Source organism: Crinia signifera, chromosome 3, assembly GCF_055691185.1.
Source record: "Crinia signifera chromosome 3, ASM5569118v1, whole genome shotgun sequence".
Lineage (NCBI taxonomy): Eukaryota > Metazoa > Chordata > Amphibia > Anura > Myobatrachidae > Crinia > Crinia signifera.
Window position 1 is genome coordinate 201,248,485 of NC_139219.1, and position 24,580 is coordinate 201,273,064.

General features: G+C 37.2%; 1 protein-coding gene across 4 annotated transcripts in view; it reads right to left on the bottom strand.

Moving 5' to 3' along the window:
- The window catches only part of ADGRB3 (adhesion G protein-coupled receptor B3), an 811,989-nt gene that overhangs the window by 63,755 nt on the left and 723,654 nt on the right, over nt 1-24,580 (bottom strand). For 3 of the 4 annotated variants that reach the window (XM_083177265.1, XM_083177263.1, XM_083177266.1), the window contains 3 exons: nt 11,646-11,744; nt 11,126-11,297; nt 7,057-7,152 (listed from right to left, as the gene is read on the bottom strand). In XM_083177265.1, coding sequence (XP_083033391.1) covers nt 7,057-7,152; nt 11,126-11,297; nt 11,646-11,744 — 367 coding nt within the window. The remainder of the gene's footprint in view (nt 1-7,056; nt 7,153-11,125; nt 11,298-11,645; nt 11,745-24,580) is intronic. The other variant, XM_083177264.1, reaches the window with a different exon arrangement.

Sequence of the window (24,580 nt, forward strand, 5' to 3'; positions counted from 1 at the left end):
CTCACTACACTTTCTTATATTCAGTTCCATCTCCTTTTTTGTATTTGCTTTCACAACCACTTTTCTCTTTCACTGTACATCCAATTTTCCTTTTATCATTTCCTTTTTTTTTAAACACATCAAAGTCCTTGACTTCTCTTCCTCTTAATTTCACAGAAAACAGAAAAAGAACTGGCAAAGAATTTATTTGCTAGATGTATTTACAAATTACCTGATATTCAAGTGAAACTTAACTGTTTATTTTGTAAAAAATAAAGATTTCTATAAAATGATCTCTAATTTATTTCTACTTTTTATTATGTGAATCACTTCTGCTTTGTTATTTTGTTCCTGGGCTTGGATAATAGGTTTTTGCCTCCTAATGAAGTGTGTGACACTTATTCCCACAATGCCTGTAAGTGACATTTAATAAACCAGCGTTACATTGACATTTTATAATTACTCTAATATACTGCTCTCTCTCAAGCACTTGTGTGGTGAATCATTCTCAGTAAAAAAATATCATGTGTATTGCTCATCCAAGGTGCATAAGCGAAGATGCTTCACTTGCTACTTTTACACAATTTCTTCTTCTATATGTGCAAATTAATTAACAATAGTGCAAATCATGCATCCCAGTTCTGCATACTTGTTTTGTGCAGAGAATTAAGAGTCTAAGAAATGCACATATATTTCTCTTGCGAAAATGTCAGCGTCCGCAGTGGACCAAAATGGGTTATGTGATGAGTTGGCTAGAGTGAGTCACTTGGCCTTTACTTATGCACACACATGCAACAATGAGGTTTGATAAGGTGATATTAGTTAAATGCAATTGAAATGGTAGAGAGGGCACTTCTAGCAGGTGTTTCTAGTTAAGGCAAAGGCAGTGGCATTTATTTCCAGTCACAATCATATCAGCTCTACTGTACATGTCCTTGGAGATGGTGGAAACCAGGTGTTGGTCTATGATTTTGATGTAATCCCTGTTGCCCATTTGATACATACTTTATACAAAAAAATCCAAATGTATAACTAAGCAGGTGTTCAACAGAATAGAGAAACAATGTAGTTATAGCATGGGCAAACATAGTGATAGTAGGATGACATGTTACTATTTTTACTTATGATGCCTACATCCCCATAGTATCCAAATCTACAATATGTGTGTACACCTAAAGTTTCTACAGATGTGTCCTCATATAACTACCCTTAATACCCCAGCCAAGAATTAGCCATCAGTTATTTTTTGTGTATTTTTTACCCAAAAAATGCAATTTGGTCACAATGATTAATTTGATATATAACACTTGCATACCTGTGTGCAAGTAAGTCTGTATATGTAGCACAATGGGACTCGGTATGGAAAAAGCTAAAACCACTGCATTGTAGCACTTTTTATTTCAGACTCAGTTGTATCACATTGCGACTACGATGAATTTTCAGATAGAAAAGACACCCACGCTAGCAGAGTCACACAGGAACTAGTGCCCAAGAGGGGCTATTTGTACCAACTGTAGCAATAATGTATGATGATACATCGGTATGCATACAATTAAAAACTGCTCACCAGATTATTTTATTTTTGCATAAAAGTTTTTTTGTAGCCCATTACTTACTTATAGTTAAGTATTAAAATACATACTACATTCTACAACAGTCTCCATTCTTTCAAACTTCTTTGCTGGTATTTGTAGGTATCTAGAAATAGTCTAGGCACTTATGGACTAATATACATTTTCTGCATAGCCTGAAATAATAACAGAGGCAAGTGACATATCTTAAGGTCTGCAATAAAATATGCAGTATTTTTATTGTTTCCGAGATCTTCTCTGTCTCTCACCTTTTCGGCTTAATGTATAACTGCTATGGAAGCATTCAGAATTTACATTTTGCATAACCAAACAACAAATTAACATTTTTTGACCTTTCCTGTATTTCTCTTCCAATTTAATTTAATTTTGTGTTATTATGTATATTTTATGTATATACTGTATTGTACAATGAATTGGCGCACTGTATACTGGTCAAGTTTGAATTTCCACTAATTAAATTTATATTGAAACCTTTTGTGCTTTCAGTATCCATTCAGAGGTTTTTTTTTTTATCAGCCCCTGAATGTTCCAGATGAGTTCTGTGCAATGCTCAAAGTCCGCTGTGGCATTTTCATAATTACAGTATCATTTATAGAAACCGTCAAATGCTTCAGGGAGCAGAGTAATTTTCCAAAATGAAATCTTCACATTATTACTTATTGACAATGACAAGCATATTCATTTCAATGACTGATGCATTATAATCACAAACATAAATTCCTGTCACCTTCAAGTTCCATCTCTAATTCAAAATGTCCACATCAGACAACACCACTGGGTATAGCATTTTGCAGAGGGGTTAGAAGGAATTTTTTGCAACTTTGATCAGCTGTCAAATACATTACATTTTTATTTTTATGATAATAGCTTTGCCTTAATATAAAGCTACTTTAACATGTTTAAGTATGCAGGTTAAAGTGAACCAGTTACGTATACACAATTTAGGGTTTTGTGGGTTTCATTAATGGTCATGAGAATGTAGTTTACCAATCCAATGAAAGCAGGACAGTCACCTCATAAGGCCCGACAGTGCCTTAATGATATCACTGGTTCCTAACAAGTTATGGTGTAGCCCACACTATGAATACCCTATAATAAACAATTCTATTTGAATTTATCATTGAACATTTTATAAAAAGGATTTTCCAAGTATTTGCAAGTCTAAAAAAGTAAACATAATTCTAATGTATTAAGGTAATAATAATAATAATAGTATTTATATAGCAATATTGCTACAATAGTAGTGAAGTTGCTTAACAGGAACTTTGAACATAATGCAACAATTTTCAAAACTTGTACATAAGAGGTTAGATATGTATGAGGTTAGGTGGTAATTTGCAAAAGGTGAACACAGTAATGGTTGACACCTGACCGTTTTTCACAGATTTTTTTAATTTATTAAACTAACTCATACTTTACCAACTACATGGACTACAACTGGGAACAGTGAAGTGGCCCGAAGCATCAAGTAAGGTGAACCATGCACAGGTGCGAAGAACACCATGTGCTCAAATCTACAAACCTAAACCAATCAGGGCTCAGCTCAGCCCAGGTTGGATGTAATTATCTCAATGGAGACACCTACATCCAATCAGGGCTGGCCTCCTTGCGGAGCTTTGCCCAGATTGGTTTAGGGAGTCCCATAGGGGTCGGGAGAGGAACGGGTTATGCTGCTCCTCTCATCTGGGGGTACGGGACATGCGTTTTATTTTATTTTTGAACCCTGGACCCTCTACTGGACAAGTGGACGGATCCAGCATGGGTAGAGACGCCCTAACCAATTTAATGCTCTAGACAAGATTTTGGCTGGTGCGCCCTCACACCACCAACCAATCTGACCGTGACCCAGCACCTCCTCCCAGCACAGCACCCAATACCCAGCAACACAGATATCACCAGCAGCCAGCAATATCCATCACCTCTCACCTATAGCAATCCACATCTACAGAGCCATAACTAGAAATTTTGGGGCTTTGTTTGAGACCCCAATATTTTAAATAGAGGCAGAAAGTGGTGTGATCTTGCGGTGAAGGGGTGTGACCACACAATAGTACCAAATCAAATGATGTCACCCAGTAGTGCAACATTATTAACATTACATCACATGACAGTGTTCCGTATTCATGGTACTCCACACATTAGTACCTCTTTACCTTTTACACATTACACCTGTCTCTGTCTGTTGCTTTCCACTGTCAATGTGAGCTGACCCTATGCTTGGAATGCATGGCCATATGCATTCCAAATGCCCTAGGCATTTGCCTAGTTCACCTATGCCTAGGGCCAGCTATGAGCGTGGGAACCAGTCATGGTGAGTATTTATTATTATTTTTTTTATTTACAGTTTCTTAAATAGCTCAGCATATTCCGTTGCGCTTTACAATATGTGTGTATGTGTGATTGTGTGTGTTTGCATCTGTGCATGTACGGTATGTGAATAAAGTTGTAATTTTCATGGTGTGTGTGCATTTATTTGTATAGTGGTTATGCAGTGGGACTACAAGTTCCAGGTGGCTCATTAATTCCCTGCATGCTGGAACTTGTGGTTCTCCAAGTCTTAGCATGCAAGGGGAGGCTTGCTGGGACTTGTAGTTTCACTGCATATGTAATTTTGCAATGTAATTTTGACATTCTATTATAACACAAAAGCATCAGCCTGCCACCCTCTGACCAGGGATATTGGGGATAGTTTCTGCCTGGGGATCCCATAATTGGGGGGACCCCCACTCATCCAGGTACCTTTTCCAGGGCTGACCAGCCAGTCATGTTTTGGCTGAGAGGGCCTTACCGTTGACTGTTGGAGTCCACGCTGGTTCCACAAAAGGGGGGAACCCTAGTCTATTGTTCCCCATATTTTTGGAACCAGGACCGGTCCAAGATCCAGGTGCTGGTTTCCTAAATATGGGGAGACCCCATCACTCCCCCCCCCCCCCCCCCTCAATGAGCCCGTGGCTGGTTATGCTCAGTGGGGAGGACCCCACGCCATTTTTTTTTTACTTTTAGACACTTTTTGTGACAGAATCGGGCACAGCTCTCACTGACCTGTGCTTGGTTCTGTCAAATTTGCCAGCCTGGACCTGGTCTATTTTTCTTAAAATTTTTGGTAGTGTTTAGGGAGCGATTTGAAAGAGCGATTTCTATGAGAAAACATCTGGGTGTGATTTTGAATGTACTCTATGATTTTTTAGGTCATGGCAAAACATGCCATTTTTACTGAAAATCTCACATTACTACATGTGCGATTTTTGCTAAACGTACAATTTTGGCCGATTTAGACCATTAATGTACAAACATTGTACATTACTAGAAATCACAATCTACTGTATTAAATTTGACCCCTGGTTTCTGGTATATAAAAATTATATTAATAAAACAATCCCTTTATAGTGGATCATAATCAGACGAATTCAAAACAGGTGCTAAATGCTTTTTTTAATTTTAACATCACTGATCATTTGTAAATGAACTTTATAATTTTAACACAATGTGGACTATTGGGCCTTTGAATTAAATACTCTTTGAAGCAGGCATTCCCAACCTCGTTCCTCAAGGCACACTAGGAGGTCATTTTAGTAAAACTTCTGAAATGAAAGAGGTGATATTGCCCATAGCAACCGATCTTCCATTTCTAGGATATATTAGAGAAATGATAGAATCATATTGGTTGCTATTGGCAACATGACCTCTTTCATTTTCAGAAGCTTTAGAAAGTTTACCCTGAATTATGCAGGTGTTAGTGATATGCAGGCTTTAGGACCGATGGTTACAGTAAATCAAAATAACTGAGGTACCGTATTATTAAGCTACCTGTTCTCAGATTTGAATAAAACCTGAACTGTTTGTGTGCTTTCAGGACCAGGATTGGGAATGTCTGCTCTAAGTTATAAATGTGATACCCCAGATGTTTCTGAACATGCTCTTGAAGGCACCCCAACAGGTTTTAAGGATATCCATGACTGACCACACATGGTTAAATCACATTGTTTGGGTTACCTGTGCCCAAGCTTGGTTATCCTTAAAACGTGGAACATTAGGGTGCCTTGAGGACTGCATCCGGGGACCTCTGTAATAGCCTGTGCGTTGTGTAGTCATGAGAGTCTAAAGCAGCAATAATTTTAAAAAGTAAAACCAACCTGGTTTTGCCTTTTAAATTAATAGACATATTATACTTAGGGGTCTACTTATTAAGACTCCTCCACTTGGGCTTTCAGTTCCAAACTCTGTATAAAAACTACAATAAGCTTTGTTTAACATTTCACATATAAAATAACTAAAAGGTAGAACATATTAAAAAAGCCCTAACTACTGTAAATAAAGCATTTTTCTACTTGGCTACTGCTACCAAAGACTTCCTTGGTGGAAGTATTGAAGAAGGTTCACAATTCCAGCTAACCCCTACAATAGCTATCATCATGAGTGGAAGCTTTAATAAAAAGGCAGGATTTATTTTTTACTGAATATAATAAATAACTGTTAAGGTCACAGATGCTGTATGTTTTGAAATTGAACAGACAGATATAGAATTAGGAATCTGTGCTAGCATTTTGTATATGCTTGTTCCACTAACAACTAATTGTTTAGTACAGTATGTATTAACCAGCGTTAAGTGCATATGCTGCACTGGATTCAGTATGAAATCCCGGCGGTCGGGATCCCAGCATTTAAAATCCCGACAGCCGAAATCCCGAAAAGGGGGGGACGTGGATCGCCCCCCCCCCCCCCCCTTGCGGGCTCGCTGCGCTCGCCACGCAGCGGGTCCGGTGCCTTGCTACGCTCGGCACGCTAATTTATTCTCCCTCCAGGGGTGTCGTGGACACCCCCGGAGGGAGAAAGTGTCAGGATTTCGGCGGTCAGGATTTCGGCGGTCAGGATTCCGGCGTCGGGATTCTGAACGCCGGGATCCCGACCGCCGGGATTTTAACTGCATCCCGCTGCACTTAATGCTGGTTAACTGGGGGGATAATGTTTTGTTTTTATGTATTATCAGCGCACCTAATGTGCGCTAGGGACATCCCGCCAATTCACAATCCTCCCAGCCATTTACAGCTCGGGCGATGTCTGACTAACATTGCTTGTTAAGCCACCCCGGCCACTTCACCAGCCCAGGGCTAGCATTGTCCTATTCCTACTATAGGGATAACATTAGCCCTCCTGCTGGCTATGGGCTGCAGAGATCTCACGATAACAGCAGTACCTCGCGCATGCCCAGAGAGCCGGCCAGGGGAGAGAGGTTTTTCTTTTTAGATGCGCATGTGCAGCACTGCAGAGGCGCCAATAAGGAAAGCCATGGATGCCGGCTCTCCTTATTGACTGCTGAGGGGTTCATAAATTAGACTACTACAGGTGCCCGCTTCTACTTGTTATGCAGGAGTAGCGGGACCTGTTATTTTTAAAACATTATGGGCATATTAATAGATCTGCCCCATTAATACTACACAGTAATGTAAGCCAAAATACAATAAGCCTGATAGAAATGATAGCTAACCATGATTTGAGCATGTCCATTGGGAAAAGAACTTGAAGAATCAGCATTTATTGGATCCTGGCAATTTCTTAATCGACATCGGAAAGCATCCTGGACCTGCAAAGTCAATTTCAATATTAAAAATGTATACATTTCAAAAAAAGGTATATGATAATAATAATAATAATAATAATAATAATATATCACAAGACTATTATCAATAAATGGATAGAATGAAGAACAACAGGACATTGTAATATTAGGATGTCACTTCAAAGTGAGGGCAGTCAACCAAGAAGCCAAATGAGCTCCCTGTATATGACAACAATCTCCAACATTCTGCACACAAAAAAATGTGAAGATGTGTTACAGACTGAGACTGAGGTAAAACTTGGAATTTTCATATATTTTTTCCTGTTATTTTGTCTTACATTTTTACTAAAATATATTTTTCACATAAACATTATGCAGCTTATCTCCCAATGAACATAGTATACTGTGAAGCATTGTGGTGGCTGTTCTTCAGAGCAAGGGCTCTAGTGAGAACAGAGAATTTAACAAGCGTCTAAAGCTGTCAATCTAATACAGTATATCATGTGACATGGTGTCATCTATCAGAAACTGAAGATTAACTTCCAATATTCAAGGCCTCCAAATAATGGCTGCATAAAAGAAGGATCTACAGTATGTCTCAGAATGGCCCAGTTAGAGACCACATATGAATACTTTTGAAATGTGTGGAATAACCTAAATAGGTTGTCCACAGGAAATCCTCTTATGATAAACCTTAAACTTTTTGCAGGGAAGAGTGTTTAAAACTAGGGGCAATAACATTGAAGGTGGAAAATGTCTCAAGTGATACACCTTAAATTCAGACTCTATATCTATGATGTAATGGCATTTGATTTTAGCGGCAGGGAATACGTTGCTCAAAGTCAGACTTTTTCTCAGAACCCGGCCAATGTAATGGCATACATCTTTAATACTCTGAATGTAAATTTGATTCGATTTCTTACAGTATTTTTAGAGCAATAGGTGTTTGACTTTTTTAGACCATCTGGAATGCTCATATTCTATATTATTTGCAGGCCAAGAAGTAATGGAAGCTGAGTTAGGAAGTCTCACACAAAACAGCTCTATAAGTCAGATGTTATTAGAGCAGTTCACAATCAAGTTTTAAATGTTGGTAAAAAAAAAGGTTACTATCTTGGAGAACTTTGAAACATATTAAAACCAAGAGACTGGTCAGTTTTGGGGTATTTTCTGGAGAAAAGGCTGGGAGGGGTTTGGAGTAGAAGAAGAACTTCACTACATTTGAAATATTTTAATGACATAACATGAAATTATTTTAATTACATTTTTGTTCTATTATTGGTTAAATGAAAATAGGAGGCTGGATATCAATCTAATTAATTCAGCTGCTTTTTCTGTATACATTACTGGATTGACTTTTCCAGTTTACTGGATTTTTATGTGTGGTACATAATGCAACAGTCTCAAGCCATCTGTGTATTTTTCAATACTAAAACCTCTGTTTGCCAAACCAGGTATTCTGGGAGTTCACTTAGCAAATTCCAGGCTTCAAACCAAAAAATGAAATTTGCTGCTGGCTGTATTTATGAAGCCATAATGCAATTTCTCTTTCCTTTGATAGTACAATATCTTTGTAGTTGTAAAAATTGCAATACTTGAATAATCTAGTGTCCTGTGCAGAACACGTTTACAAGAGATATAATTCTGTAGTAAACAAAATAGAACTTTCATATAAATATAATGTATAGAAAGTCATGTAAAGGTGTTATTTATAATTTATTATTAGATTTACACTACAAATACACTTCCGCTGATGTATAACTTATTTGTTTTTAGTAGAAAAAAGAGTTGCAATTATTAATTTATACATAAATATTTATTATGGTGGTCTATGTAAATCATGCACTGAGAATAACATATATCATTCTGTTTAAAATTCTCAAACTTACCAATTTTGTGGATATGATATTTACCCTATCAATTTATATTTTATTGTCTAGAAATAGTAAAAGCCACTTAGAATACCATGGGTTGAAGGCAGATTTAATTATTTTCCTAGTTATGTGTAATGTGTAACTCAATAGGGAGTCCTTACAGCAGAAAGAACAAGAAAATTTGGATTTCTTCAATATTACTGAATACATACTCTGTATGTAGTTGTTCTTTTAAATAACACCTTGCTGAATAAAATGTACAGTGGACACACTGTACTAATTTAAATTATATATTTTATATAAAATATATAGCATAATTTTATACACGTGATACACAATATAATACATATACATGAAATACGATAAGCATAAAAATAATAAAAATTATGTCTTATTGGTTAGTACCTTTTTCAGGGATACTCCATTAATTTTGTTGGGATATATATCCAATTATGTCCAATTAGTCATGTAAGTTGGTCATACAATTTGGTTGTCAAGCTGGTTAGATAAATTAGTTGTGAAAAGCAAGCTTTTGGTTAGTATAAGCCGTGAATTACTAAAGCACCCGGCCAAATTAGCATGTAAGCAGTTTTTTGATTGACCAACTGATTGCACTGATTGGCCATCTGACTTTATTTATGCGTGGACTGCTTACATGATAATTAGCCCGGGCGCTTTAGTAATTCACAGCTTATACTAACCAAAAGCTTGCTTTTCACAACTAATTAATCTAACCGACGTGACAACCAAATTGTATGACCAACTTACATGACTAAATGGACATAATTGGATATATATCCCAACAAAATTAATGGAGTATCCCTGCAAACGTACTAACCAATAAGATATCATTTTTATGCTTATCGTATTTCATGTATATGTATTGTTATATTGTGTATCAAGTGTATAAAATTATGCTATGTATTTTATATAAAATACACAATTTAAATTAGTACAGTGTGTCCAGTGTACATTTTATTCAATAAGGTGTATTTTTGTACTGTATCCACCTTACAGCGTGTTCAACCCTCTTCCTCCATTCCAATCTTTTTGTGAGTTCTAGCAAACTCATAGAAACACCTGCAGCAGTGGTGGTTACACACCTATCATTACTCCTATTTTAGTCTGACCAATATCCCCAAAGCGCCGGAATCTATAGGTTAGTGGGCAGTGTCTGATCATCCCCAATTCACCTATATCCTTTTTCTGCTCTTTTAAATAACACTTTACAAAAAAAAATGTTGTGATGTTTATTTTAGCTATCCGGTTACCTAATGAAGGCAGTTCATGGAACATTACTATATAATGTATTTTTTGAAACTATATCCAGCTAATTTGAAAACACACAATGAATACTAACTGACCATCGTGGGTTTGGATTAGCTCACAGACAATGTCTAGGTAGACAGTTAATTGGTCAACACCAGAAGGTCAACATGCACTAGTTTAACATTGACAAAAAGTTGACCATGACAAAAGTTTGACACAAGCAAAAGGTTGACAGGAAACTGATAATATGGATTTTAACATGTTTGTTGTCACATGATCCCCAATTAGTGTAGTGTGTCCCCTTGCATGGCCCACTTTGTTTTTCATACTATTGGGCCAGGTGCCTTGTCCTCTGTGCTCAGCACTGTTCCCAATCAGTGTCCACATGGATGGTAAAGCATACAAAGTGAAAACAATTGGAAAAAATCATAGAAAACTCAAGTTGACCATTGCCACGATAACCTTTTTTATGTGTCGAACTTTGTCAATGGCAACCTAGAGCATGTAAACGTTTTGTCAATGTCGACCAAGCTCATGTTGACCTTTTGTCAATGTTTACCTAGTACTTCTTGAGCTTTTGTTGTTGACCTATTGGCTGTCTACCTAGATATTGTATGTGAGCCATATGGATACCACTCTAAATATAGGAACTCATTTTTCTTAAATGGACATCCACAGTGTTTATGAGCGAGACCTCATGAATGGTGAAATAGAAACACATACTGTGTGAACGATTATTTAAAAAAGCCTTTATACATTCAAGGTTCACATAGCAAATTTACCAATTCAAATAAGCTCTTGTTCAGCTTACTAATAATAGTATTATGGTACATACTCGCTAATATTTTCCTTACCTCTCTCCGTAGAATGCAGTGGACCATCACAATGACAAATCCTTGCAATGAATCAAATACTGCGAACAGTATTTGAAACAATATCGATCTCTTATCTGTCATTGCTAGAACAGCGGACATCCACGTCAATGCCAGCAGAGGAAGGACAACACAAGAACTCCAAAGGGATGCCCTATTTAGAGAGAAAAATTGCTGAACCAAATTGTACTTTCCATATAAATATATCACAGTTGCTTAAATTAACAGGCAACCCTTCAGTGCTAAGATGGCCAATTATATATATAAGTATGATTTAGGAATAGGCCACTTTGGAACTGATGGAATAGATGTCCAGGTAATTTTTTACTTAAAAGGTTTTTATTTTAAAACATTTTTGCTAAAGTTTAAAAATTAAAATAAGAAATAACAGAACAGAAAAGACATTGTATTATTATTACAATAACACAAATTGTATCAAGCTATTTTCAGACATGCACGGTAAAAGATTTGTAACAAGAAGATGTAAATGATTTAGACTAACATGGCATTACTGGCGGTGGTGGCTGACAAAGCTGTTGTTGAAACTACTCCACACTTGGCACATTTGAGCGTCAAACCGCTATGAGGCTCACTCATCTGACTGCAAACAAACAGAACACCCACAAAAAGAACAAAGTATTCAATTTTCACCAAAATAATTGCTGCTGCAGTTTTTTTTTTTTTTTAAATAAGAGCTCATGCATACGTAACATGATGAATGTATTGATTTGTTTAATAATGGAAACTTTTTATCATTCTTATAATTGCTTGTGACAATAACTACAGTACATATACAGAAAGAAGGATAATTTCATTCATGCATGCAGGGCTTGTGTCTTGCTTTACAAATTGAGAATTTCCCATTTTGCAAAAGAAAAGCCATTGAGAATACATTGAGCTAAACAAAAGCAGGTGCTAAATCAGACATATGATGACAACCCTATATTCAGGCCAATCACAATACATTTAAAAAATATATATATTTTTTATTTTATGTATAAGTTACTAATAGTATTTTAATAGTAATAATAAATAATGTATTATCCATTATGATATTGAAATTTGTAAATTTGTAAATTTGTAAATGTTCTAACTACATACGCATTTCCTATTTATACATAACCTGAATATAGAGTTAAAGTGAAATAAATTGATGAATTATTATTGTTGGATATGTTTATTGTATACAAAACAGTGCAGAAGCATCAGTCCCCAATACATACAGTATATAACAGTGACTTTAACAAATATCAATACAAATAAAATGCTTAAAAAGTAGTAATTTTCATTGACTTCCTGTTCTACGAATATAACGTGTGTGTGTCTGTGTGTATATAATGAGGCGTAGCCTCAGCTGTGGTAGCCTGGACACAAACAACTGGCCTTTTTATCAAAATATTACAGCATAAGAGCCTCCACAGGAGATGTGACCTATGTCATTTCCTGCTGTTACAAACACAAATTATAAGTAGGTAGTACACAAACTGTTTGACTTAATTGGCACTTTCAACAAGTATTTTTTATTGTTCCTTTCTCATTATAATTAAAGAAAGAAAAACATCATTGAACAAACTGTTGCAGCTAATTAGCACACTGTTTACTGTACACAAAGACACATTAAAATATGCAAGACATTTATCCAAAACTCTTATACATGACAGTCTACCCCAGGTGGCTTATTCTGTGAGTTATAACATAGAAAATGACAAATAATTACTGTACTGGGTATGTAGTTTTTACACTCATTTATATCCTGTTTTCCAATGTTTTTATCAACCCAAATCTACAGTAGTTAACTTCACGCAAATTCTGTAGCATTTATGAACACAAACAGATGCTACTGAAACTTTTTTTTTATTTTTAGGTTTACTTGCAGAATGAACACTCACACATTCAAACGCACACACACACACACACACACAAACACACACACACACACACACACACACTATACTGTATATATATATATATAGTTGATAAATTCCTGATCTGCATATGATACCATTATATCAAAAATGTAACAAATTGTTGTTGCTGTGTAAGCATTAATAATAATAGGTTGAGACTCCACTAAGCATTTGATTGATCCCTCCAATAAGGTAATTCTGGTGCATCCATACAATCAATGCCAATGAGACAACATTACCATAAATTTAACAACAGTTCCCCTTGGTAAGCAAATGGATCTGTGGGAGTGTACACCATCAATCATGTGTCACCAACAGGACAATATTGGTGGTTCATGAGTCAACCAGGAACATACAGTTTAACCCTTTGAATGCTAAGGGAATTTGTCAAACTAGGTGTCAAGCAAACATTTTTATTCATCATAATGACCTTATATAGGAATTATAATCTTTTTTCACACAATATTTTTTTATTTGGATTTATATAACAAATGTGAGTGATGCTGGCATTTTTAGCAGATATTTTGCTAATCTCTCACAGAGATGTTGGTATTTAAAGGGTTAATGTACCTTCCTGCATAACATAGCATCTGACTGGACGAGAACTAATGAAAAAGCTTAGTAAGATCTGGACTTGTCCATTCTGATGGGCATACACATACTTTACAAGTAAGCAAGTCCTAGAGCAAATCATGAAAACAATTATTCACCTTATTCAAAAAATGTGTATTCCTAATTTTCATATTTAGGATATAATGGATATTCTCTAATACCACTTTCTAACATCAGTGAAGGGTACCAGTATTTCCCTATTGGCAAATTCAATATGGTTTCCACTACTGGGAAATCATGAGATCATTTCTCCAAGTTAGCAGTGACTATTACATTTCTAATTATTTGCACAATAAATTAGATAGTTCTTCTATCAGCATACTGAAATTTTAATTATATTACAAGTAAAGTGATTGGATGGCATGACTAAAGCAAAGCTGCTTCAGTATGTGTTCATCATATCCTCTCCATAATGTCATCATCTCTCAATGATTTTTAAAAAGTATCATTAAAGACAAAGTATAACATATAGTATGCACTTTTCAAATACTGTATGTGTAGAAGTTTTTACATGTTAACAACATACAACATGCAAAAATTATTTTAATACAATAGTGGTATATAGAACACACTCTCCAGTTCATGAATTACAATTCTCTATTTTCACCACCCAGTGCATAAAAACTTAGATATTCTTCTACCACCATGAAATAATACTTGACATTGTGGGTAAATTTAATAGGATGAGAGATCAAGAAAGTGAGAGAGTTGTTAAGAAATCTCCAGTTTTTTTAAATCAGCGATCATTCTTAAATCCCTGGCCATTTAAAAAAAAAAAATCACTGTGGCAGTAGAGGGAATCGAAGCCGTGACCCTCCTATCAACTGTAACCATCTAAGCAACCTGTCCTCAGTCTCTCTAATTTCAAAATAGAAGCAGTACCCAACTGTGTGCTTTGAAGTACAGATCTTTAAATTCTCGCTCTGTGAATGAATGACAAACTTAAAGAAAATTGCAGTCCCTCTGGTTTGCCCCATCAGGTCCATCCTTTGTAATGCCAGATCTACTGTATAAAAAAACAAGACTGCTACAATTGCTGACCTTGTTGAATCATCAGATCTAGCATGTATTACTGAGACTTGGCTGGATGAAAATGCAGCACCTATCCTGGAAGCCCAAAATGGGCCGCAGGGGAGGTGGGGTAGCCATCTGCTTTAAAAAAGCACTTAAACTTAGGGTCTGCCCAATGAAAATGACTCACTCATTTGAGTGCATTGCTGCCCGGAGTTCTGCACAATTAGGTTTCAGAGTATTTCTCATCTACCACCCCCCTGGAGATTGAAAGACATTTCTACAAGAGTTTGCAGATATTGTTGCTGGGCTAGTTCTGGAGCACCAAAGATGGCTCATCCTAGGGGATTTCAATGCATGGGTTGATGATTAGCTCTCATGCCTTGGCCAAGATCTCATGTACCCAATGAATGCTCTCAGGCTCACACAAGTCATCCCCACTGCTACACATAAAAGTGGACACACTCTTGATCTTGTCTTCCAGATTGGATTAGAAGTCTCTGATCTATAGATAAACCCAGTCACATGGTCAGACCACCACTCAATATGGTTCTCAGTCGCAACCTCTTAAAATAGATGTTTGCCCATGGAATTGACCAGATATCGCCCAAGGAGGGGTATGACTCCTCAGGCCCTGGCAGCTAACTTGTATCTCTCGGCAGCAATGGGGACCTGTAAAGATCCATGTTCCCTAGTCCATTATTATAACAGGGCTGTGACAGCGACACTGGATACTATCGCCCATGTGTGTATACGACCCTGCAAACCACACCATCAAGCAACCTGGTTTGACAACAGTATTCGTGATCTCAAGAAAATAGGTTGTATACTTGAAAGAAGATGGAGGAAGACAAACCTGGCAGAGGATAAATTAAATCTAATCAAAATCATTGGAAAATACCAATCAACAATCACCCGCAAGAAAACAGAGTTCCTCTCAAATCAGATCATGGCAACAAAAAATAGGCCCGCTCAGCTTTTCCGCACAGTGGAGATGCTTTGCAAACCAGCATGCCTGCAGCCTGATGTAACCCTCTCCCAGTCAAGATGCAATGAGTTTGTAAAATTCTTTGCAGATAAAGTATCTACCATCTGGGCTGGAATCCCCACAGTGACACCAAAGGAGTACCAACATACCAAGCCTGCCAGTGTAAGACACATGCATTCATGGGACATCTTTGACCAAGTGGATGTACTGTACAATACATTGCTGGAATTTCCCGATTGTTGCGTCCCTCCTCCTGTGACCTGGACCCTGCCTCATCCAAGATTATTTTAGGGCGTATGGAAATAATTGGCCCTGCATTTGCAAAAATAGGTCAATGCTCTTTGCAGAGAGGTGTTTTCCCCGAACCACTAAAGGAAGCAATAGTCAGACCACTTCTTAAAAAATCAAATTTAGACCCTGACTAGATGACCAACTACAGGCCAGTATCAAATCTTCCTTTTCTAGGAAATGTTATTGAGAAAGTGGTTGCAACTTAACTAGAGACCAAACCTGTCAACCCATGACATTTATGATCCCTTCCAGTCAGCATTCAGGAGAAGACAGAGCACAGAAACAGCTCTCGTATGTGAGCTCAATGATCTTCTAAATGCAACGGATAGAGGAGACTGTTCAATCCTAATCCTTCTGAACTTCTCTGCAGCATTTGACACATGGGATTCTAATTGAGTGCCTTAAGATTTTCTGTGATATGGATGGCACAGTCCTAAGCTGGTTCAAATAATTTCTCACATAGAGTTTCATTGTGAGTATACTCTTCGCCACCAGTGCCGTTGTCTTGTGGTGTCCCACAGGGTTCTATACTATCTCCCATGCTTTTTGCAGTATACATGCTCCCACTGGGTGACATAATCAGATGTCATGGCCTGGTCTACCACTGCTATGCAGATGATACACAACTGTACCTGTCTTTTGCTCCCGGCACTGATAACACAATAACAAACTTAAATGGCTGCCTAGCTGTGCTCCAGGAGTGGATGAATGCCAGTTGGTTGAGACTGAACCCAGATAAAACAGAAGTCCTGATGATAAAGCACAGGAAAAGACGGCAGCATAGCCAACTGACAGGTCTTACGCTGGGGGGCACAGCACTAAAAAAATCTGATCATGTGCAGAATCTTGGTGTTGTCATGGACAGTGGCCTGACACTTAAACATCAGGTGTCAGCCACAATCAAATCCTCATTCTATAATCTAAGCATTATAGCCAGAATCAAGCACTTAATTCCCTCAGAAGACCTGCCTACAGTCATACATGCATTTATATAATCACGCCTAGACTACTGCAATGCTCTCTACCTGCCTCTGCCATAAAAAGAATTGCACCGCTTGCAGCTGGTACAAAATGCAGCCACCAGACTATTAACTAACCATCCCCACTCCTGCCACATAACTCCCATTCTCTACTCCCTTCACTGGCTACCTGTAAAATGGTGAACTGTTTCAAGATTGGCTTACTCAATTTCAAGGCCCTATATGAACAAGGCCCAAGGTACCTGCAGCAGATGCTGATTCCTTACTCTCCTACTCGATTACTATGGTCCGTTGAAGAAGGACTACTAACAGTACCCATAATTTCCCTGAATTCAATTGGGGTCAAGCTTTCAACTTTGTTGCTCCAATTCTATGGAACTCTCTTCCTCGCACAGGGCGAGAATCCCCCACTATAGAATCCTTTAAAAATAGACTAAAGATGTACTTATTTACTCAAGCATTTTACTGATATCTACTGTTAAGCTTGTTTTGTATTTTGAGCTGTAAAGACAAAGGTAAAGCACTTTGATTCCTCTTGGGAGAAAAGTGCTATATAAATATCATTATTATTATTATTATTATTTACACCGCAAATCCAGTTTGATTTTGAAGTGTCAATGATTGCCACTTTAAAAAATCTGGAGATTTCTTACCAAATCTCTCATTTTCTGAATCTCTCATCTTATTAAATTTCAATATATATATATATATATATATATATATATATATATATATATATATATATATATATATATATATATTTGACAGTAGTGCATTCTTATTTGTTGTCTGTCAACTTCGGACCCATAACAGACCATTTTGAGACCACCATTCAGATATGAATGGTCTAGTATGGGACTGAAGTTGACAGATACCAATTAAGTTTGGCATTCTTGTTAAGTCTATATGATATCAAGTATTATTGCATGGGGACATGTAAACTGCAATGATTTGCAGAAGTTTTTTTGCTGTAGGTGGTGACAATAAGGAATTGCAATTCATGAACTGGAGATGGCCTTCTATATCCTACTTTATTGACTTCCATGGTTCAAGTAGCTGTGGTTATTAAGGAAGTACCCAAAGGTTGGAAAGATGGAGATTGAAAAGAAGTATATAACCGCCCTTGTCTAGTGATGAGGCAAATATTCCAGCCTTGTGTATGACACAGAACATTTTGTGAAAACGGTGCTACCTCTGCTCTATTGCTCTACCTATTGATCTCCATGTCTATATACTCCCTCTGCAGCAGCAGCAGTCTTTATATAGGATTCCTATACAGCTGGGTTATATAATCTTCAATAAGTTTCAGCCTGCCATGTCATTCTCTGGCTTTCAGTGCAGGCTGAATCATTTAGTTCCACACTAGCCTGACTGTCTGTTGTATAAAATAGTGGTTAATGTTTATTTATATACAGTACAGAAGAAGAAGTATGTTGAACTTCCAAAGGGTTCTATATTGAATTCATACCATGCATCTTGAGTGCTGCTTCTCTGATCCAATTGTGTATATATTATTTTATACCACACTTTGATGGACTCAGGAGCTTGGTAAAAGAATTTAATTTCATTCAAAGCATGCAATTCAAAGTTTCAGAGCCTTTCTTTGAGATGCAACAATTTGTTCCTGGCCCTGCTCCTTTGTTTTCGAAAGTGACTTCAGCAAGATACAATAATGTGCTAAAGTATTCATTTTTTTCTTGTTGGGGTCAATGAGTTGTTTTTTTTTTATTCTGTGGATGCCGATTCATTTGTTTTTTTTTCCTGATGGGGGCCAATGTGGTTTATTGGATTTTTTTTGTGAAAAGGCTAATGTGTTTTATTTGTATCCTTGTGGTACAAAGGGTTTTATATTTATCCTATGCTGGCCAATGTGTTTTTTTGCTTGTAGGGGCAAATGTGCTATTTTTTTGTAGTTCAAATTTTTATGTCTGTGCATGTGTCCCGATGATGTTTGTACAAAGCTGCAGTACAGAGTTACACGCATGCACCATGTTCCTTGGTGGTTACACAGGGTTGGCTATTTAGACCCAAATGTACTGTAACACAGTATGGGCGTGTTATTGGAGTGTCAAGGCATGTTTCTAAAAGTGGTTTCATGTGGAATCGTTCACATCGAAGGACAAACTCAGAATGGTGATCAACACCTAGAAAAAAGCTTCATGAAAGTTTCCCTGGGTTAACCCTAAAGATGCACAAAGCATGATTGCAGCGATCATAGACATTTAAAGTGGGTGCGTATATGAGGGGCTCTGTAGTGACATTAGCATTGTTGAAGACACACATACAGCAAAAGATGCAAGGACGACTGCAACTGCATTAAATTCAGAATCAGGCCCTATGAGGAGGGATCCCAACTGTTTAACAGATTGAAACCCCTCAAGAAATCTCAACCCTAATAGGGCTATAGGGAGTATGATCATCTGCACTCCATAATGGATAGACTGTCACCTCATGATTAATGACTGATTAGCAATGGCACTGAAATCACCATCTACCATGCCTTCTTGAGCAGTAACAGAAAAAAACTCTATTTTCTGTAACAGTTGTTTACTGTTCTATCTTTGCCAACCCCATTTTGTCAATACAAAACTAGTTCAGTATTACAAAGTAATTCGGTTTTATAAGTTATACTTGAATGTTGCAGGCAAAAATAATTAACCTCATAACCAATTATAAGGCAATTAAAATAGGCAAATTCATATGTGTAGAATCACAAATTTAGCAACTAAGGGATTTATTTACTAAGCTTTACAGAGAGAAATAAAATACTAGTCCATCAGCTCCTACCTGCCATGTTACAAACTTTGTTTGAAAAATGTCAGGAGCTGGTTGGTACTTTTTCTCTGTCCACTTTATCACTCCCCAAGTCTTAGTAAATAGACCCTTTAATCTGCTATTGTGCCCAATGGGGCCTACACAGATTGCTCAGATCGCACAGCAAAATCAATCAGCACACAGCGCTGCACAGCGATATGTCAGCGCTGTTGGCTGTGCGATCTGTCAGGGCCAGTATTCTCTGGTGAGAACACTGACCCCGACTTAGTACCTGACTAGATGTATCCTGCATTGAGGATCTTAATCACCCGGCAATAGTAATGCGCGGGGCTGCACATCCCTATCGCTATTGCCTCTAAGCACGGAGCAATGTAGGATCAGTTTGTTAGCAATATAGTCAGATAAAGTTAGATCGCTAAGAAAACGGGCTGAAATTGCCCTGTGTATGGCCCCATTACTGAGTGAGTTAACTACACTTGGGGAAAGAGATATGATGTAATGTACATGTTTTTGTGTATTGGCAGAGATAGATGGTACACCCTCAACCTGTAATTAAGTATGGAGTATGGCATCTGATCATACCAAGCTCCTTCCTTAACAGACAGCAGATATTTTAATAGAATCCAGTGGGCAGGATGTATGATCTATGAATTCAATATTCCAGCCACTAATTGACTGCATAGTAGTATTTATAAAAAACCATCTGCATGAATAAATACAGCTCTTCTGATAAAATATATAGTTTTCCTGCATTGTGAGGATTTCTTTTTTTTTTATGACCAAGAAGTCTACTACTGCACAACACGTATGCATGGACATCAGCCCACAAATGTGCAAGCCGTGGGGGGAATGGGGCAGAGAGGAACTCTCAGGATATTGTGCACAAATAAATCCATAGGCTTCTATAGCCAATGAGATTGATACATATGAGGAATTCAGCAATCCCCCAAAAAGCATTTTACCCTTTGCATATGACTTCCATTGGCAGCTACTGGATATTACATCTCCCAGCATGGGGTAACTCACTAAGAGCAAATGTCTATCTGGCATTAATCTGAACATGTTAATTAAATACAACAAAATGTCATACATCTGTCATAGAATATATTAAAGAACACACACATATGTGTTTTATTTGAGGTGTGTGTATGTACTTTAATCCTTAACGCTTATCTTATTCTAGGAGAAAGAGAAAAGTCAATAAAACACACACATCTTTAAATATGTGTTTTTGTATTTTTAAGGTAACATTTTCTTGTATGATTTTACAAAGTATACCAGTGAAAATGCAAAAAGAGATCAGCATTTCTCTGGGGTGAAGAGGATAGGTGATGAAGACATACTGTATCCATAGCAACAGTTTTAAAATTCAGTGAGCAAAAGATAAATATAATTATACTGCAGATACTACATATAACCATGAGATATTGATGATATTCCCTAGTACGAGGATGAAAGCTTAAAAACATTCATCCATTTTTGAAATATCTGAAATTAACAAAAATATTTACAAACCCTGTTGTTTATTTATCTAATGCCATATGCAATCAATAGTTAGTTGTAGAGAAAAAAGGTATTACATACTGGAACCGATGAGCTTACATGCTACTGTAATTTAAAGTTGCCACTTTCATTTTAAGTACTAAGCAATCCCTGCTGATGACTTATATCTACAGATGTGTCCACACACACCCAGTCTCCCTGCATGTTAAACCGCTCTTCTACTCGCACCATGCCCTGTAGTGCTGAGCGTCTTTTTGCCTTACTTTTTCTGTTAAAATCGGTGTTATTTGAGTTGCTATGCATAGAAGTCACATAAAATGACCTTGCTGATTGAAATGACTGTGGCTTTCCTGGAAAACAATAAGCTATAACTGTGGCATGTTTGGTTCATTCTGGCACACTCTCTGGGAATATCTTGGAGACACCCTTACTCCGGGATTCCTAGAAGAGAATGCCTTTCTCTACATACCCATCCACTTAAATTGCTTTGCAAGTGAAATGAGCATGTTATGATAACACACATGTAGCTAGTCTCATCTATGCCACGATGTTTATGCACGGAAATGCACATTGTGGCATGCCTCACTATTCCTGGCTGTGGGTTGTAGCAGCCTGGCAGCCGCCCAAGGCGTTTCAGAAGCTCAGTTCATATACTTTTATCTGGTGTGACTTTTAGCTCTTGTGACTATAAGGACTGTTGACTAGTCCATGCAGTCTGTGAGTAAGTTCTCAAAATGCACTAGGCAAGATATTAAATAGATGAGGGTGTGCGTGCGCACACTGCATACCTTCAGTTTCCTTTAGTGTTTCAGATAGATTTCAGTATCATGCAGTGAGCGTAGTAGGTAAGGGGGTTAGGAAGTACTGTACTTCCTGCTAGTTCCACTGTTATCACCGTAGAAGGTGCCTCTGTCTGGTAGAGTACACCTGTTTCATGAAAGCACCGCAAGTCTGTGCAGGTTCTCTTCACTGATAAGCCCAAGGGTGGAGTGGCTGTTAAGGTATTTCAAAGCATTCCTCACCACTGGCAGAGCTCATGCAGGCAAAATGGACTGCATGTATACTTATGTGTCCACGGTATCTGATCTGATGCTGAGTGCCACTTTTGGGTTGCATTGGAGCATGACCAACATTCTGCTTGGTGACACCGTAAAAAAAGTAGAAGTCTGTATTATTTTGCACTAAATAAGTTTTCATTGGGTGTAAGCACAGAGGGTGCAGTTTTGGGGTGAAATGCGCCTTTTTAAAAATCTCTTTATGACAGCTGAGTAAATATACAGTGTCCATCTGCGTACTTTAAAAACTGAACAATGTAGATGATCATCATAAGTACAGGGTACACAGTGTGAAAAATATAATAAAAGCTACATGCTGTACACAAACAAAACAGAACATTCAATCTTTAATTGCTCTTCAGAGAACCAACAGATAACTGTAGTAATCAAAATAAAAGACCATCTGCATGCAATGTGTCAGAAACCATAATATGTTAGAAAAGAAAATTCTAACTGCTGTTTTTTACGTAATCATCTAACAATGGGAGATTATGGAGGGAAATACTGTAGATGCTAATTATAGGCCACATCGAACTCCAGGTGATATATAGGAATGAGGGGACATGGATCTCCTACATGATACAAAGCAGAGAAGACTTCTCTGAAAGTACCACAAACAATTCATGCAAGATCAGTTGTACTTGGTAAATCAGGGCTCCCAAACTTCATGGTACACATTGACTTTGTCATGGGCAGAAATGTTTTCTATAGATGCATTATACCACCCTTTATTAACAACAGTTAACAATTGGCTGCTTCCAATTTACAGTGAGTTTAGCCACATTGCAAATGTAAGTTTATGGTGTGACATGAGGATCCCTCATAATGGTTTGCCAAGCAGGACATGTAAAGGGCTTAATATTAATTGTTCTACTTATCAGAGTCAAAACTGTCTCCCCAAATTCCGCAATGCAGGAAAACTCCCACCAAGTGTGGAATAAGGTACTTTTATGCCGACACTGACACCAACAAAGGTCAGATGAAATGTCATTTGATATATACTTTATAAAGTTTTATGGGTTGTTGTTCTGGAGTGACACCGTCCATTTGGGAATTGCTTTGGGTATCTCAAATGTTTCTTAGAAAATTCATTTTTATGGTCGTTATTTCCAGCTAACAATCTTGCCTTTGTCCCTGATTTCCATGTTCACTATTTTCTTTCACATTACTAATCTCAATAATGTATCCCCTACATTCCTCCATCTTTTTATAACCTGCTCCTTCTGTCACTTATCCATCTATTAGTCATTCCCTCCATCACTCTTCCTCTATATACCCCTTCCTTCCATCACTAATCCCTCTATTACTGACTATTGCCTTCCATCATTAAGCCCTCTATTACTGATTAGGTCGCTTATGGCTTTATTATTTTTTTTCTGACATACATATCAGATACTTATCCCTTGTTCCACTGTAAGAGAGAAGCACAGACCACTTTCTTGTTTCTGGCAAGATAGTCCACATTTGAACTGACTGTCCAACTGCCATCCATAAAATGACTTTTGCCTGTTTTGGGGACAGCTGAGAGATAAAGTACTGTATGATCCAAAGAATTGGCCATGCCACTCTGTTCCATGAAAATATTGCCTCTGACACTATGCATATTTTGTTGCACCCAAGTTCTACTCTTGCCCACTAAATGCACATAAACATAATACAGTATTTATACATATAATACATGTTCATGGATAAAAATATCCATAGATTGTCAGAGTTTACATTACAAACATCTGTTCTTCAGGTGGGATTTGATATTCATCATCATGGTTAAGCAATGTAAACAAGACCATAAGTAATCTATGATTACTTAGCCAGTGGATTATTTTATTTATAGTTTATGTTATTTCCACTGCAAACTTATTTACTCTCATTTACAAAATTGACCAAATTCTAAGATATACTGTAATGTTTTTAACTATTACAATATAAAACATTCAAACTAACAATATAAGCAAACACATTAAGAAAAGGCAAATCAGGAAGTACAATTCTGGAATCTTGTTAATATTAAAATTGTCTAATTTTGTAACTAGTACAGTGTTGACCATAAAATTACAAGAAAACTAAATGCAAAACATAAGGATGCTTTGATAATGATTTTCTATTGCTGCAATTATATTGTGACCCCATAAAAGAACATCTGACATCAATCTGCAAATTCATTGAATTCACCAAACAATTAAGATTAATAGCTTCTCAACCGCTGTAGAGTCTAATTAAATAAGAAAGGGAGCTTAACAATTTGTTTTACAGACAGCTATGGAGCGTTAAGGTATTAGGAGTCCTTCATGCAAACATGAACTCTGAACTGCATA